A 15,290-nucleotide genomic window follows, 5' to 3' on the forward strand; every position below is an offset into this window, starting at 1 on the left:
AATTCACGTTATAAGATTCTGAACCAGAGCATCTCCATACTTCCACCGGAAGCCTGGCCAAGGAGGGTCTCTTGTTTGTTTTTCTTCCGCATGAAAAGGTGCAAATGAAACATACAACTACTTGCAGTGACGACCTCATGGTGCAAATAATATTTCTACTTCTACATAGTAAAATAATTGTATTTCTTCAACATGAAACTACATAATAATATTTTTATTTGTACTTCTACATAATAAAATCATTGTATTTGGCATATTTTATGATAAGTAGTTGTAGCTCCCGGCCAATAACTGAAGCAGCGTACTGTTGCTGCAAGTCATTAATAAATGTCGTCAACAAAACAAGGCATCAAGCATCTTCTTCTTTTGTAAAGCAACAAACTACATGCGACACTCCATGTTCATGGTACATGTGACCGACGGAGTACAGCAGGAGCTGCGCGAAGTCTGGAGCACTTACGATCGACGATGTGATTTTTCTGGCATTGATCTGGGACGCATCCGCCGTTGGTCGGTGTTGCCGGATAGCCATTGATCTGGGACGCGTCCGCTTGGTCGGTGTTGCCGGATGGGAGCGTCAACAGCCACGCATCAGTCTAGTCTCCTCCATCAACCTCACGCCCGAATGCGGGAAACCAGCCTCGCCGCACTGCTGCTCCCCAAATCATAGCGTCATCCCCAGAAGGTCCGGCTGGGCGCCGCCCCGGCAAACCAGGCGACGCCCTAAAATCATCTCTGCCTGTCTGAAACAATGTGATAAAGTAAAATTATAGTTTAATAATCATAGAGAGGCAATCTTCAATCAATCAAGCAATGTGGCAAGCACCTCTCCACGACCAGGTTACAACTCCACTTCGGATTGCCCAACTGGTTAAGCATGATCGCCGTGTCCATCCCTTGAGTCATCGTCCCCATAGCCAGCTCGGATGGGCATTCCTCGGAGAACCCAACCTTGCTAGCTGTCTTCATTCTTCCCATGGAATTTTTGAATTTCTCATGGCATTTGATACTCATCAGGCCTAAAAAACTTGTGCAAAAAAATCAAGCATGAGATCTAGGATTCAGAATAGAGATCTTTAGAACAATAACTTTTCTTTTTCACAACAAAAGCAATCTTAACTATGTTTGATGCGCACAAAAAAAAACCATGTTTCATGCATGTATCTCCCAGTGAAACTTGTTAAGATAAATGAAACAACATAATGAGAGGAATCTGGAGATGACACCAATTGATCTGCTGAGTGTCATATGTCGTGAAAGTAAAGAAGCGCGACTCATGTGAACTTGAGGTCATAGATAGTTGATACAAATGCTCAATGATTTCCTCTTTGAACCCAATCCAAAATACATATTGCCCAATCCATGCGGCTGTACGACTCGGCAACACATAGAATGTGGAATGTAGAAGGAATCCGCTGGGAAGCCTAGCCATAGGCTGGCAGGGAATGGCTGACCAAACATGTAACTTGAGCGTTCATGTGTGCATGCTACTGAGCTATGCAATTTACCTAGTAAATTAACTAACCACACAGAATTTATCGTTGAGCAGAGTAGAGCTAGCAGCAACAGTCGAGATATGAAAGCGGCGGAACTGGCAGAGCTCCATCTGGACCTCGCCCTTCTCCTTCTGACTTTATTATTACAGTAAATATACCCGTACGTTGCAATGAGAGAAAATCAATAAAAGCATCTATCTAGAATCCCACTCCAAAGAATTATGTAGAGCCAAAAGGGGTCCGAACAAAGAACCTCATATGTGCTAATAAATTTTGACAAACCTATATGTACTAATAACCTTTCCAGACAGTACTAAAAAAAGAATTAGGAAATTGTCCCGTTGAATGATGAAAAACAAAAAATGGAAGATAATAGGTTGTTCATATGCACCTGATCTCTCCACCAAAACCAACCATCATCCATCCTCGTCAGCTTCAAGTAACCACGATCACCACAAGGAACTGATAGTGCTACGGCATGCAACCAGCGGCTGATTTGTGGTCAAGTCGGTGGTGTTATGAGTCGTATGATGCCATTGATGAGTCTGGTGAACAATATGCATGTGAGTCTTCATGATTTTCTTTTAATCTTCGATGCATTGGAGTTTCTTCTGAAGATCTAATCTCCTTCAGAACAATACATAATACAACAACCAAGAGCTAAATAAGTCACAACAGTATCAGGTAGAGTTTTCGGGTTCAATGCACATTGCAAAATGGTTTAGATCAACTTAGCAACCAGCAATTAAGTGGTCAATAATCTCATCTCTACCACGTAATTGACAGGTTTTATCTCCCTGAAAACATCGTTTGAATAAATTGACTTTAGTAAGTATGTTTATTTTTTCAAAACCAGCCATGAAAAACTTTAATTTTCAGGGGAAGCTTCACTTTCCAAAGAAATTTATCTAGAAATTAATATTTCTCAAGTTCATTCTCTTGTACAGATAGCTAACAGAAAAAATCCCATCAGAAGTATAATTGAATCTTTATCAATGCAGAAATTGACACCTTCACAAGTAGCTTGGATGCTGTTTCACAATTTTAAAATATAGCACCAATGTGTCCATGTACTTTGCGCCGACTCCCAGCCATCTGTAAGAATCTCAGCAACAGAGACACCTTTGCTAAAGAAAATGTTGTGCGGCCTGGGGATAAGATTGAGTAAAAGTTTCACAATCCACAAATCTTCCTGTCACCTACTTGTTTCTAGTTCTGCGATTGGTTAACTCGGTTACCAACGAAGTAGTGTCAGGCTTTCTACTTTACACAGTACCAATAAAATTCATCAGAGAGTATCTTTGTACCTACTCTACCATGAAGAAGCTAGTTAATTTAGCAAAAAAGGCAACTGTGTAAAAACACAGTAGTGCTAGTTTCATTGGAATCTGATTCCTTTCCACCATTGTTAGAGTCTACAGTGCATCGGCAGAACTGAAGGGGTTGAAAAGTTCAGAGACAGTGCCCATCAGGTAGCTAGCAGGTTGTACTTTATTTAAAAAAGAGGTTGACACAAGATTCTTAGTTCTGTCAGGAAAGAAAGAGAGAGGAATACCATCTCAGAGTGGTTGGAGCAGCGCCACTCCATTGGTACGGCAGCAACGATGCAATCGGTCGACGTTTGAGAGTCCTCCTTGGCACCATCACCATCCTGGACTCTGTTTCCGTGCCCACGGGCCAATGGCGTCTGCTCAGCCTCAAGCGTTGTGGGTGTGTCGGGCGGGGAGCGGGCGGTGAGGTCCCAGGTGGGGGGTGGGAGGAGGCGGCGGGGTGGCACTCGGTAGGCAGAGCGGCCAACGGCGCTATGGTTGCACGCGAAATCATAGTCAGAACTTTGCATTTGAAGGCACACGCTCAGAGGAACAATTTTTTTTCTCGATGCCGAAAGTACCAAATGCCTAAAACTGAAAATCACATCCTGAAACTGAGCATTTTATTGAGAATCAGCAAAAAAATATTAAAGACAACAATACACAGAACAGGTGAACGGTGATCTGATTTCAACACAAAATACTCATGAAAAAATAAATGGGTGGACAGTGATTTGGTTTCTAAACATAAAACTGATCATGTTTATGCCACACATTAAGCACATAATGTGTGCGTATTTGTAGCCTGAAACTTCTACCAACTAAAACTACTCCCAAAGGCAATCTTCAATTTGAACCTTAAGACGTAACACATAAAGCTACAGACTACAATTTAGATGCACAGATTTAGCTCACTCAATTCAGTTTAGAGAGTACGCACACCCAATTCTGGAAAAAAATAATGCGAGGCCCAATTGTACTGATCCTTACACCTGTGAATCTGTGACCCTCCGCTGCATCAAGCATAAACCATCGTGAGATTGATTCCTTAATTGATCTGAAAAGAGCTGCTTGGATCTAGATGAACATGCATGCTTTGCTGCGCCGGGAATTGTTGTGATGATTTATCAGTTACGTCCTTCACTATTTAGATGTTGGCTTTAGCAATCAAATGAACAAATGCCATCCCTCTACATATCAGAACCAGTAGTAATGGGCATTCTTTAACAATTGTTTGTTCTTCTAAAATTAGAACTGAATAGAATCATACATCTCTTTAAAACTAACCTTACGGACATTACAGGAAGTGAAACCAAAGGACAACATGCTGTCATAAAGAGATGCGGTGGAATCAGTTTTTTCAGGGTCAATCAAATGAACAAAACGAACATAAAGCAAACTGCACACTGTAGCATATCATCACCTTATAGTAGCTATGGCCTTGTACAGGAACAAAGTAGAGAGCAGCATGTGGAACCTCTGTACAGGAAGTAAAGTAAAATTACCTGAATACCAGTCTTCCTCCAACAGTTCTCAATCTGTAAACTCCATCATACCGCACACCAGATTCAGGAGCATATGAAAAACGCTTCTCTTTGAGGGACCTTTTTAAGTTCGCAAACAAGATGATATAATAAGAAATATCAGCAGAATAGCAGATGGCCTCCATATATGCAACAAAATGTATCAGTGAAAAACAAATCATGGAAGATAATAATGCACTAAAACAACACATAAATGAAAAGAGCTGCAATATCATTTTGTTTCACTGAAACGACACAAATGGAAATGGAAAACCATTTCATCTACATGAATCAACTTAATTCATCTTCAGGCTTTTCTAGTCAAAAAAATAAAGAAAATACTTCAATGGTAGTTAATGTTTCAGTCAATACTTCAAATGGTGAGCAGTTTCAGTCAATGCTACATTATTTTCAGGTGACTACAAAATGATGCACTAATGCGAGCAGTTTAAGTCAATTCTCAAATGGTAGTTACAGCTTTAAAAGGAAAAAATAGGAAAAGAAGATACATATGTCATGAATCCTAACATACCTTGCAGTCTCAAGGGCAAATCTGATCACCTTATAAGATTGCAGGCGACCTTTTGTCTCAAGATAACTCGCTAGATCACCCTATTGAGTTAACACGGATCTAGTTATCGGCAATAGAAGACTAATATTTTCCAGGACAATCCAGTAAGATTCTTTCTAATGGTTGCAATAACAAAAAAAAATTGTTCACGAAACATATATGCATACTGCTTTCAAAAACCCTATTACATGGAGGAATGCTTTTCTAGATATGGATATGATGAAAAAGGAATACACGCATTTGTTCTGTTTGTAAAGTGATCTGGATATGCATAAAGTGACCTGGATATTCAAAAAAATTGTTCACGAAACTTATATGCATACACGCATTTTCTAGATATGAAGAAAAGTATTGTAAAGTGATCTGGATGAGATGCTTTGAATAGAAATCACGTCTTGCAGACTCTCTATTAGGCCAATCACAAGCAATATATTAAAGGAGATGGAATACACATGGCTTAACTTGTCCAGTGTTCCATTTACGTGCACAGAGATTCACAAATCATTTCAACTCTTCGACATCAGGCTTAACAATAGCAGAAACTTCATATGTTTTCTCGTCATAGCTAACACACACACACCTCAGGGCATGCGCCCCTCCATGACCAGCCTCACGAAAGCAGCAGCTACAGACCTCTCCCAGTGGGTGTTTCATTTCAAATCAAAAGACAGGAGCTCACTCCTGGACTGGAAACCAATCCTCCTAGCTCTCTCTGTATAGTTTCCTTCAGGCTGTTGTTCTTAGCTCTCCACTTTGGACGTAACCAGTAAAAAACACTCCCTGACCTCGTGTTGCCAGGTACTGTCGCCGCTTGAGGCTTGAGAAATGAAAGTTCAGGTGGGGTGCCTTCTCCGCCCCCACTCCCCCAATGTACTGTTAGAACTTGATATAAGAGGAAAGGTGGAATAAAACCTTGAGTAGCTGCAGGTCCATGGCGTCCTTCACATTTCCTTGAAGAAGCCCTTGACGACGGCGACCATGGTGGATGGGGAACTCTCATGGCGTGCTCCATCTGCATCTGCAGCAGAGGATATGAAGAGAAGGTGAGGTCTAGGGGTGGCGGATCCCGGACAAGAAGGAAGGAGGGACAAACCTGGGGCCGCCGGAGACGCGCCGGCGAAGCACTGCCCGGAACCCTAGCCACGGGGGTGTGGTTGCGAGCGGGCAGTAGAGGCCGGGAGATGAGAATATGGCCGGAGGGGAGGGAGGCGCGGAGCATGGGGAGCTCGGGGCCGTGCTGCGCGGCGCCGTAGCTCGCCGGAAGCGGCCGGCGTGGGCGGCGGCGGCGGTGACTTCGTGGGCGAGAGGGAGAGGAGGCGAGCCCGTGCGTGTGTGGTTGTATTTCATTTTCTTTCCAAAGCTGCTCGGACCGCGCGTTGAATACTCTGAACGCCAGGGTGTTTTGTGCAAAAACAAAATGTTTTCTTAGATATCCATTTAAGATAGGACTGCGGGTTGAATTCTGATAAATTGAGGGACTTTTTTGCAAAATGCCCGATGACGTACGACCAGCAACAACCGCCGGTTTATTAGTAGGTAGAGATAGAGATAGAGATGTATCAAACTCGCCTAAGAAAATTGCAAAGTTTACAGGCACGCTTGTACGTTGGTATGGGTTAGTTGAATATCTTTTAAGTCATGCGGAATTTCAGTACTAATTTGTGCGTGCCACGAAGCCCTTCCTCGCAACTTCGGTTAGACGCTGATTTTTTTTTAAAAATAACTTGATACATTTTCTGAGTTGTCAAAATAAAATATATAATAAATATAAAACCTTTTCATGATCTTGGTATTGTGTCCCAAATTGATCATATTTCATGGTAAGTTGAATCAACTTCAATGTGTAGGCTTGTCCGTAGATTGCATTTTTTGGGGGTTCGTGCTTTGGTGCTTTATCGTCTGATCTGATTTGGGTTGGAAGGATGCAATGGACGATTTTGGTTTTGGAGACCTGCATGCAACCGTCAGGTCTACACGTAGACGGCCGTCGACTGCATGTGTTCAGCATGGTGGCACTATATATGAGTCCATGGTTCCATAAAATTTAGATGTTGGTAACAACGTACCCTTCCGACGTGTAAAATTTCATCTCAAAAAACTTTATGTTTTGGCCACACCAAAATGACGAATCTAACAATTTTCCGAGTTAAACCAAAAAAACATCTGCTATTATGTTTTGCTCTAATTTTGCTATTATGTGTCTTAGTGGTGCACGCATGTGCAACCCTAAGACTAAGAAATAGGTTCTTCATTGGACTAATCATATGCATTTACACACGATTTCCCTCTCTAAAAGACATGAGTCAAAGTTTACAAAATCTCACGGAGGAGGAGGTGGGGAAGGTCATTTAGGAGATGCCTACCAATCGAGCTCCCGGCCTGATTTTGAAAATTATGAAAATCATTTCTAGATTTGATAATAATGTACTCTACAAACGTGAAAAATCTTAACTCGAAACACCTAGTATTTGGGGCCATGCAAAAAATGACAAATCAAACATAATTCGGAGGTTTCAAACATAATTCGGAGTAGTTTAGATCAAGACTTTTGTTATTATTGTACAGCCTAAAATATAAATAATTTCGAGTTGCGCTTTTTGCATGCCATAGAATAAATTATTGCCAACATCTAGGTACATGTTTCCTTATTTTTTGAAACTTTCAAATGTAGTTTTTAAATTTTCCAAAAAAAACGACCTAAATGTAGCTTAAGCTACAAAAACCCGCATCCATTATTGTTTACTACTCCCTCCGATCCATAGTAACTGTCTCAAATTTTATACTAAGCTAGTACAAACTTTGTACTAAGTGGATGACACTTATTTTGAATCGGAGGAAGTATTTATTGTATGTCCACGCAAGAGTCATCATCGTGCACCTTTGGAGGGTTTGTGGCCGTGGCCATACAATAGTACAGTACCCAAATATGTGAAAAGATAGTTGTCATCAACAGAGCAGCCTTGAGCACGTGGCGTGGCGTCATGGGTCGTAAAGGAACGGCCCAGTGTCCACATCATACGATCGTGATCAGATGGGGTGGGCATATTAACCGAGGACCGAACCGAACCAAAAAACCCGAATAGACCGAAACCGAAAATTCCGGTCATTGATTCGGTCCTCACTTTCCAAGAACCGAATTTAAATCGGGATGTTCGGTGTTCAGCCAAAGTTACCCGAAGTGACCGAAGGAACCGATTATATAATGTACAAATGGCCCAACAGTGTACGTAACCCAGCACAGTAGAGTAGTACTTACAACCTTGAATCTCTGCCTTCTCCCGTATAGTACACATCACAACATCCAGAGCATCCACAACACTCCAGGCCTCCAGCAGTCCAACGCCTCGACCCCCTGCCTCCACCCTCCTCCTCTTCGATCTGTACCGTGGCCTGCACATGCGCCGCGCCTACTCCACTTCAATCTGTCCGGCGGTCGTAGCCTGCAGCCAACGCTCAATTTCTTCACCCAAAAGGGCGGCGATGGCGTTGACCTGCAGCCAACGATCCTCTGCACCCCGGCGGCCGGCGGTGGCCTGCAGCCGGCGCTCCTCCTTTGCACCTAGCAGGCGACGGTGGCGGCGGTCTGCAGCCGGCGCTCCTTCTCTCTGATTTTCTGCTATTCATTTGATTGAATCGTGATGGCAACTTCTTTGTATTTCTTTGATTGGAGTATGAGATCTAGAAATCACATGACGTTCATGTTAATTTATCGGTGAATTCGGTCTTAACGGAAGACCGGACCGAATTGTCGGGACACCGAACTGCTCGGTTAGTACTTACTCAGATGACCGATCGGTTCACGTTATTTTAGGACCGAAATTTTTTAAAACCCGAAGCCGACTCCCAACATTACAAGCTACCCTAATAAAAATGGGCAACTTCTACGGTACCTTTTACTACTCCCCAAATAAGACTAGTATAATCTCATCTAACGGCTGAGAAAATTTTGGCCCAGTTAGCCCAACTTATAATTATTTGGGAAAAATACTAACAAATTAGGCCCAACTTCTAATTCTTTCTCGATCTGGGTGAGAGTTAATCGTCCACAGCTGCTGGCCTGCTACCGAGCGCGACGGCGAGGATGGCCAGGAGCGCGAGCGCCGCCGCCGTGACGGAGGCGGCCCCGCACGGGCGTGGCGGAGCGTCGTGGCCTCGTAATTCGGCCGCAGCTTGGGAGTGGTTTGACGACCTCTGGCGGTAAAGGACCAATGGCCTGGTCGCAGAGCATCGGGCTGGCCTGGACATGGTGCTTCCCTGCTAGCCCCGGTGCCAAATGAACGGTGGCACGGTGCACCAATTATTTAATTTGATAATTAAAGTGGTTTGATTTATGATATCGGTTTATGTTAATCAATGCAGTTTATCTAGCGCCTCCACAACCTGAGACGTGGAGGCCGGTTAGGGCCGCCTGAATAGGCGCTAGGCCTCCATGCGCGGGGGTGCTGGATCACCACGGCCGCCGCATCGGCCGTCTTCCACATAGCCGGGGCCAGCCGAACCAACAATCCTGCACGAGCCAAGGAAGGCCATGGCCAGCCCAGCAGCACGGCGGACACCGCCTCCGCCGACTCCTGCCGCCAGGTCAAGGGCGCCGCCTTCCTCAGCACTCCGATCCGATACTCGTGGCATATATCCCGAAGGAACGCGCTCGACGACGACGAACGCCGGACTAAGGAGGCGATGCGAAGGAGGGGTTGGAGGGGACAGACGGGATTTAGGATGAGATTTGGGATCGATGAATGAAGTTGACCAGGTCTGGGGTCGGGCGGCGCTACGTTGGGGCTGGAAGGATTTTGGGCCGGGCCCCGACACCGGCCTGTTATACTAGTGCTGATTTGATGAGTAGTATAATTTATACTAGTCTTCTTTTTAGCACTAGTATAATATATTTAGGGCCTTTAGATCCACTCAAATGAATGGTTGTTATTCATTTGAGGGTATCTTAAAACAGCTCTAAAAATGGAGAGAATTCCTCATTTGACACTACTTCCAAATATGATTCCTTATTTGACACGAAACTTTTTCACTCCCTTATTTGACACGTAGTGTAAATATTTTTGCCTTATATGAGACTAGTGCATTTTGATAGCAAACAGTGTTAGTTGAAGACTAGAAAGATGCTTTTGCCCCTAGTGACAAACAAATTACAAAACAAATGTTGTTGTATTGCTCAGGGTTAAAATACCAAACAGGGCCCAAAACATGTTAGCTAGTCATGGAATCAATTTTATTTCAACAACACAGTACTGTTTACGTGCGTCGGCTAAAAGCAGAAGTCCAGCACGCATACAGGCGGGACGAGGTAGGTAGGACAGGAGGGACGCGCTGTAGTCGCCGAACCGTGACTAGCTGCTAATAACCTGAAGACAAAGCACTGAAACTGGATTGCGAGAGAGAGTTTGTGCGCAAATTAACATCCTGCGGCTCTTTTGTTTTTTCGTTCTTTTTTTTATCGATCTAAAGTACATGCAAGAGCATCCAGCTACTGATCCTAATCTCACGCCTCGCCCATCCTGCTGCTCCGCCAGCACACCTCATTGCTGGATGTAGAGCAGGCCACGAGCACTGCACCGCACGCCTTCTCACTGGACTAGGCCCCCCGTGCTCGTCGGCAAGCACGCCGATGCCCAGTGCGTCTCCTTCCTAGACGTCAAGGGTATTTTAGTCCACCCTAAAAACATTTGACGGAATGACATGACAGACGGATCAAACGGCAGTGTCATATAAGGAAAAAATTACACTTATGAATTACTCCCAACGTCCCAAAATATAAGATGTTTTAGCTTTGTGAAGCAAATGTATCTAGTCCTCTTTTAGTGTGTACGTTCAAGCGAACGTACACACTAAAAGAGGACTAGATACAGGGACGGAGGGAGCACTACACCACGTCCTCAAATAGATGGCACTCAAAAGTGCCTTCTAAAGTATCAAAAGTGCCTATAATTGTTTCTAAAGGCATAAAAAAAGTGCTAGGGAATGTTTAAACTAGAAAGGTATTTAGTGACACTCCTAAAAAGGGCCTTCTAAAGTGAGATTTAGAGGCACTATTGATTTTGCCTCTATATATCTTTAGGGGCAACATGAAAAGTGCCTTCTAAAGTTAGAGGAAGGCACTAGTGATATTACCTCTTTATTTCTTTCTAGGCAATTTCAAAAGTGCCTTCTAAAGTGAGATTTAGAGGCACTATTTAGATTGTCTATATTTATCTTTGTAGGCAATTTCAAAAGTGCCTTCTAAAGCAACATGTGGAGGCACTATTAATATTGCCTCTTTATTCCTTCTAAGACAAATTCAATAGTGCCTACTATAATTATATTAGAGGCACTTTTCATGCACCATTTCCAATACAAATCCATTACAGCCATGCTTTTACACAGATAGTACAACAGCTATAAACAGTACATTTCAATTTAGATTTCAAATCAACCACGACATTCCGTTTACAATTCAAATCAAAATCAACCACACCAACATTCAGTTTCGACCTAACAATGAAGATCTAGCAGGAGCACATGATCTCCAGCAGCAGCAGCTCGCCTGCTCCTCCACACGCGACAGCTCGACAAGAAAATTAATGGCCAAAAGAAATATTTAACGCAATTTAACTCTGAAAGAAAATAAGCTTGACAAGAAGCAAGTTACACTCGAGTTCTAGGCTTGTAGACAGCCTCTTGGCCCCGATGTGCATAGTAAATACAATAACACTTTAACAGAAAGATTAGAATAGAAAGAGAAAATAGACAACTTTGTGAATTAACAGAAAGTTGGTTTCAGTCCCAACTTTGTGAAGTAGTTGCAGCTAGGATCAGAGTTGAGGATTTCTCAAGTTATATGGTACTTCATGTAGTTGTGAATTAGCAGAGCAATATCACTAACTGAACTCCTGTACTGAGAAATACTTGGCAAGAGAGTACACTACTTTGATGATCATAATGTTTTTAGTGTTATAACATGCACTTATTGAAAATCAGATCATCTAAAGCAAGCACTAGAGCAGCAGAAGTCACAAATAACCAAGTAATCAATAGACGAACAAGTAAGGCATCTCAATACACATGCCACTGGGAAATCTATATTTTACATGTGTAAAACTGAGCATATCATGGTCCAGAATCATGTAATAATCCACTACAGCAGCTACAGATCATTGTAAAGGAATAAATCATAACAATTATCATCATCACAACAACTGAATATGAAACCATCAGCGTAGACACTAAAAATCATAACTGTCCAACAGCAAATGTTTTTCCAATAAATTTAAGTTTTTCCAATATATTATTTCTCAGGCTACTAATATCAAATCTGGAAAATGAACCACATACTAATATCGGGGTACTAATACAAATATAGTAATAGCAATGGAATATGGTGATACCTGCAACGTCTGGATGTATTTCTTTGATCTGTCCAGGTCTTTTTTGCCCAAACTTAATTCAAAATAATCTCCTCTATCCATGTCCTGGAAGCAGCAAGCTTCAGCTCAGTATAGAAAAACAATGATGTCAAAAGAACATTCTTCAGCAAACCATGACAGACTGAAAGCAAATGATCAAAAAGACTCATGGTGTGATTTAATTCAGCGAAGTATGGTTATTACTGTAGCATAAAACATAGAAGAGAAGAATAGAAAAAGTTACCGACTGCCCCTGGTAAACCTTCTCGATTGCTTCACTAGCAGCACTAGCTTTTAAGATAGCATCGCTGGAGGCACTTGATTCCACGCCATACCCAGAAGCACGCCACTGGGGCAAACCTCCATCCAAAACCCAGACTTTGTCATGTCCATAAGCACGAAACATCCTGGCATCAAGAGAGCAAGCATCAGAGTAGGAACGAACCATATTGCAAATGTATTGGTAAGGAAACTCTAATAATTTAAGAACATATAACAACAATAGTCTCTTGTTTCTGCCATAATTCTGCTCTAACTTGTTTTAATTAGTTCCGTGGAAGGAAAAAAATAAAGAAACTTACCACCAAACACAAGCGGCGCTAAATAGCCCCTTTCCATCGTAAACATCTTTGCTGTAGATGCCAAGGGAAGATACAGCAGCATAAAATGCTTTTTCAGATGGCAGCACGTGTGGCAACTGAATAAAAAAAGAATACATTAAGTTCATGTGGCTGTTGAAAATAGCAAGTGAAGACCAACATAGGGAAGAACTGGAACAGAAACTTTTCTACCACCAAACTAGTTAGTGCAATGCTAAGCAGCCTGCCCGTGTAGCTACGAGAAACCTAACTTCAATAACTCTGTGACTTTGAATCAACAAATAAGGATTGCTAAAACAGGAATCGGCAGATCACAACACAAACAAAAGAAGGCTATCTGGGTGTATTCAGTGTGTATCATATAGCAGCAAACGTTTTAGTTTGCCTGTTTTGAACTTTCATTATTTGGAATTGGCTAAGGCTATTTCTGCCGATCTGCAAAAGAATAGCACATAAGGTGTAAACCCCTACAAATGTCTATGCCCATAGATTGATGTATTGAGCCAGATGTTTGGTTTCACTAATAAAGAAACTGGGGCGGTTACCATGTCCTTGTATAAATAGACGAAGGAGATTTACATCATTTCTTTACCTAGCGTTCTTGCCTACTGAAGAAGTGCATAAATGCACAGAATATTGTTATCATTTACAGTTAAATATACCGCTAAACAAGTATGGAGAAAAGCGAGGATATCAGAAGTAAAGAAATGCAGAATTGCAGAGCGATGTAACCATGTAGTGCACTAATAAAGCTCATAAGACTAATTAGTTAACTGTCGGAAATCTCACGCTGAGCAGAGTGCGGTGCTGGCACACTAACCTCGATGATCCATCTCACGCTGAGCAAACGCACTGTCGGAAATTCAGTTAAAAGTACACACAGTAGATTAGGGACATCCCGATCGATCTCACGCTGAGGAAACGCACGGGCGGAAAGGAACGGGACTCTGCAGCTTGGAGACGGCAGCGGCACTGACTGCAATCAGGAAGAAGTCGCGCACTGCGGCGTCGCACCTCCAATCGCAGACGACGAGGTCTCCACCGTCGAAGCAGATGAAGCAGACGACCTCCTCGTCGTCGTCCTCCTTCTTCCTCGCCGCGGCCTGCCTCGCGTCCGCGGCGGTTAGGGCGGGGGAGGGGGCGGCGACCATGACCACCCGAGCACCAGGACGGCCGCCGGAGTTCAACTCCGACGAGGGGCGCAAACCCTAGCTCCCATGCGGAGTAGGGCACAGCCGCACGAGGAGGCGCCCGGAAAATCTAAGAGGAGGAGATGATAAAGGGCGGCTAGGTGCGTCGTTCGCGCTAGGCGACGGCGGCAGAAACCACCGGAGGCGGCCGGGGTTGAGCGGCGGCGGCGGCGGCGATTTCGGTCGCAAGAGCGAGGAAGAGGAGAAGGGGAGGACGACGCGGGGCGTGGACTGGGTTGACCGGCTCGGTCGAACCGGTTGCTTCGACCCAGCCGGCCCACATTCAGTGGGTGCAATTTCGTCATTTGACCTAGGTTTAATTGAAAATACCCTGAATTATATTGTGTCAATTTGCATAACTTACGTGAATAATTCTGCAAAGTAACCTTGGATAGATGGTTAGGGCATCCGCACCGGCCACACCCATCCGGACTACCCAAACCGTCCGTTTTTGTCCGGATGGGTCACGGGCCGGACGTTTTGCGTCGGAGGTAATTTTTGGTCGATGCCCCAGCGGTGTACCCCAAATTGTCCGCCCCGGCCTGCATCAGTGCAGTTTCAGTTTCGTCAGAAGTCTGAAACATCATGCCTGCCCTGCCTCGCCGTCGATGTCGTCCTCATCGAGCGCCGGGAATGGAAACCCCATGTCGTTCTCGACCTCCTCGCTGAGTATTTGGGGCTGACGCCGTTCAGGACGTCGTCGCCAAGATCACAGTAGGGCGAGGTGGAGCAGCTCCGCTGCAGCGAGATGACGATGTCCACTTCCGACAGCTACTCCCCGGGGTCCTGCACCTCGCCGGCCCAGCCTTCTGCGTCAGGTGACGCGTTGGCGGTCCAGTCCCCGAAGTCCGACCAAGAGCGCCCGCCGTGTCCTCTGATTTGGTCCAATTTTTGTAGCCACAAATCGATACAAACTAGTAGTAAAATTAAGAGGAATCAAGATGAAAAATCAAGTCGTGGGGCAGATTAAAGATTGGAGCAGCACCGAGAGAGGCGGTTGACCACGTCCCTGCTCGGCCATGGCGAGGAGGAACTCCTCCGCTCGCATCCAGTCCCGTACTGACCGTGCGATTGGAACTAGAGCAGCAGTAGCTTGGCCCGTCTCCATGCAAGAATCAAAGCAAGAGCAGCAGCTCCACCTGTGCGATTGGGAGCAAATCATGGAGGAATTAGAGCATGGAGGAATCATCGTGTGGTTGGAATC

The 15,290-nt window shown here is 44.1% G+C and overlaps 2 protein-coding genes across 16 annotated transcripts; both read right to left on the reverse strand.

Annotated features, from left to right (window-relative positions):
* Positions 1 to 288: 288 nt before the first annotated feature.
* Positions 289 to 6,282, reverse strand: LOC109781091 (uncharacterized). Of its 9 annotated transcripts, none has more exons than XM_073508768.1 (10): positions 5,994 to 6,282; positions 5,813 to 5,918; positions 4,862 to 4,941; positions 4,312 to 4,410; positions 3,747 to 3,819; positions 3,052 to 3,420; positions 2,508 to 2,644; positions 1,888 to 2,041; positions 827 to 1,027; positions 289 to 743 (listed from the first exon to the last, which is right to left on the reverse strand). In XM_073508768.1, exons 2-7 carry the CDS (start codon positions 5,831 to 5,833, stop codon positions 2,624 to 2,626), a joined length of 663 nt encoding a protein of 220 aa, XP_073364869.1. In that variant the 5' UTR covers positions 5,834 to 5,918; positions 5,994 to 6,282; the 3' UTR covers positions 289 to 743; positions 827 to 1,027; positions 1,888 to 2,041; positions 2,508 to 2,623. The 9 variants fall into 9 exon arrangements, with proteins under 9 accessions (XP_073364869.1, XP_073364868.1, XP_020195261.1 ...); XM_073508767.1 differs by having other exon boundaries at positions 1,888 to 2,123; XM_020339672.4 differs by lacking the exon at positions 2,508 to 2,644 and adding an exon at positions 4,094 to 4,133 and having other exon boundaries at positions 1,888 to 2,123; positions 3,799 to 3,819; positions 5,994 to 6,267.
* Positions 6,283 to 10,339: 4,057 nt separating this feature from the next.
* On the reverse strand, positions 10,340 to 14,351 carry LOC109781093 (uncharacterized). 7 transcript variants are annotated; one of them, XM_020339676.4, is made up of 5 exons: positions 13,824 to 14,322; positions 12,879 to 12,994; positions 12,542 to 12,704; positions 12,280 to 12,363; positions 10,340 to 10,571 (listed from the first exon to the last, which is right to left on the reverse strand). In XM_020339676.4, the coding sequence occupies exons 1-3, from the start codon at positions 14,045 to 14,047 to the stop codon at positions 12,592 to 12,594; spliced, it is 453 nt and encodes a 150-aa protein (XP_020195265.2). In that variant the 5' UTR covers positions 14,048 to 14,322; the 3' UTR covers positions 10,340 to 10,571; positions 12,280 to 12,363; positions 12,542 to 12,591. The 7 variants fall into 7 exon arrangements, 6 of the variants coding, with proteins under 6 accessions (XP_020195265.2, XP_073364861.1, XP_073364860.1 ...); XM_073508760.1 differs by having other exon boundaries at positions 12,280 to 12,377; XM_073508759.1 differs by lacking the exon at positions 10,340 to 10,571 and adding an exon at positions 11,294 to 11,508.
* Between the last annotated feature and the right edge of the window lie 939 nt (positions 14,352 to 15,290).

The sequence above is a fragment of the Aegilops tauschii genome, chromosome 2 (genome assembly GCF_002575655.3).
Source record: "Aegilops tauschii subsp. strangulata cultivar AL8/78 chromosome 2, Aet v6.0, whole genome shotgun sequence".
In the NCBI taxonomy this organism is placed as follows: domain Eukaryota; kingdom Viridiplantae; phylum Streptophyta; class Magnoliopsida; order Poales; family Poaceae; genus Aegilops; species Aegilops tauschii.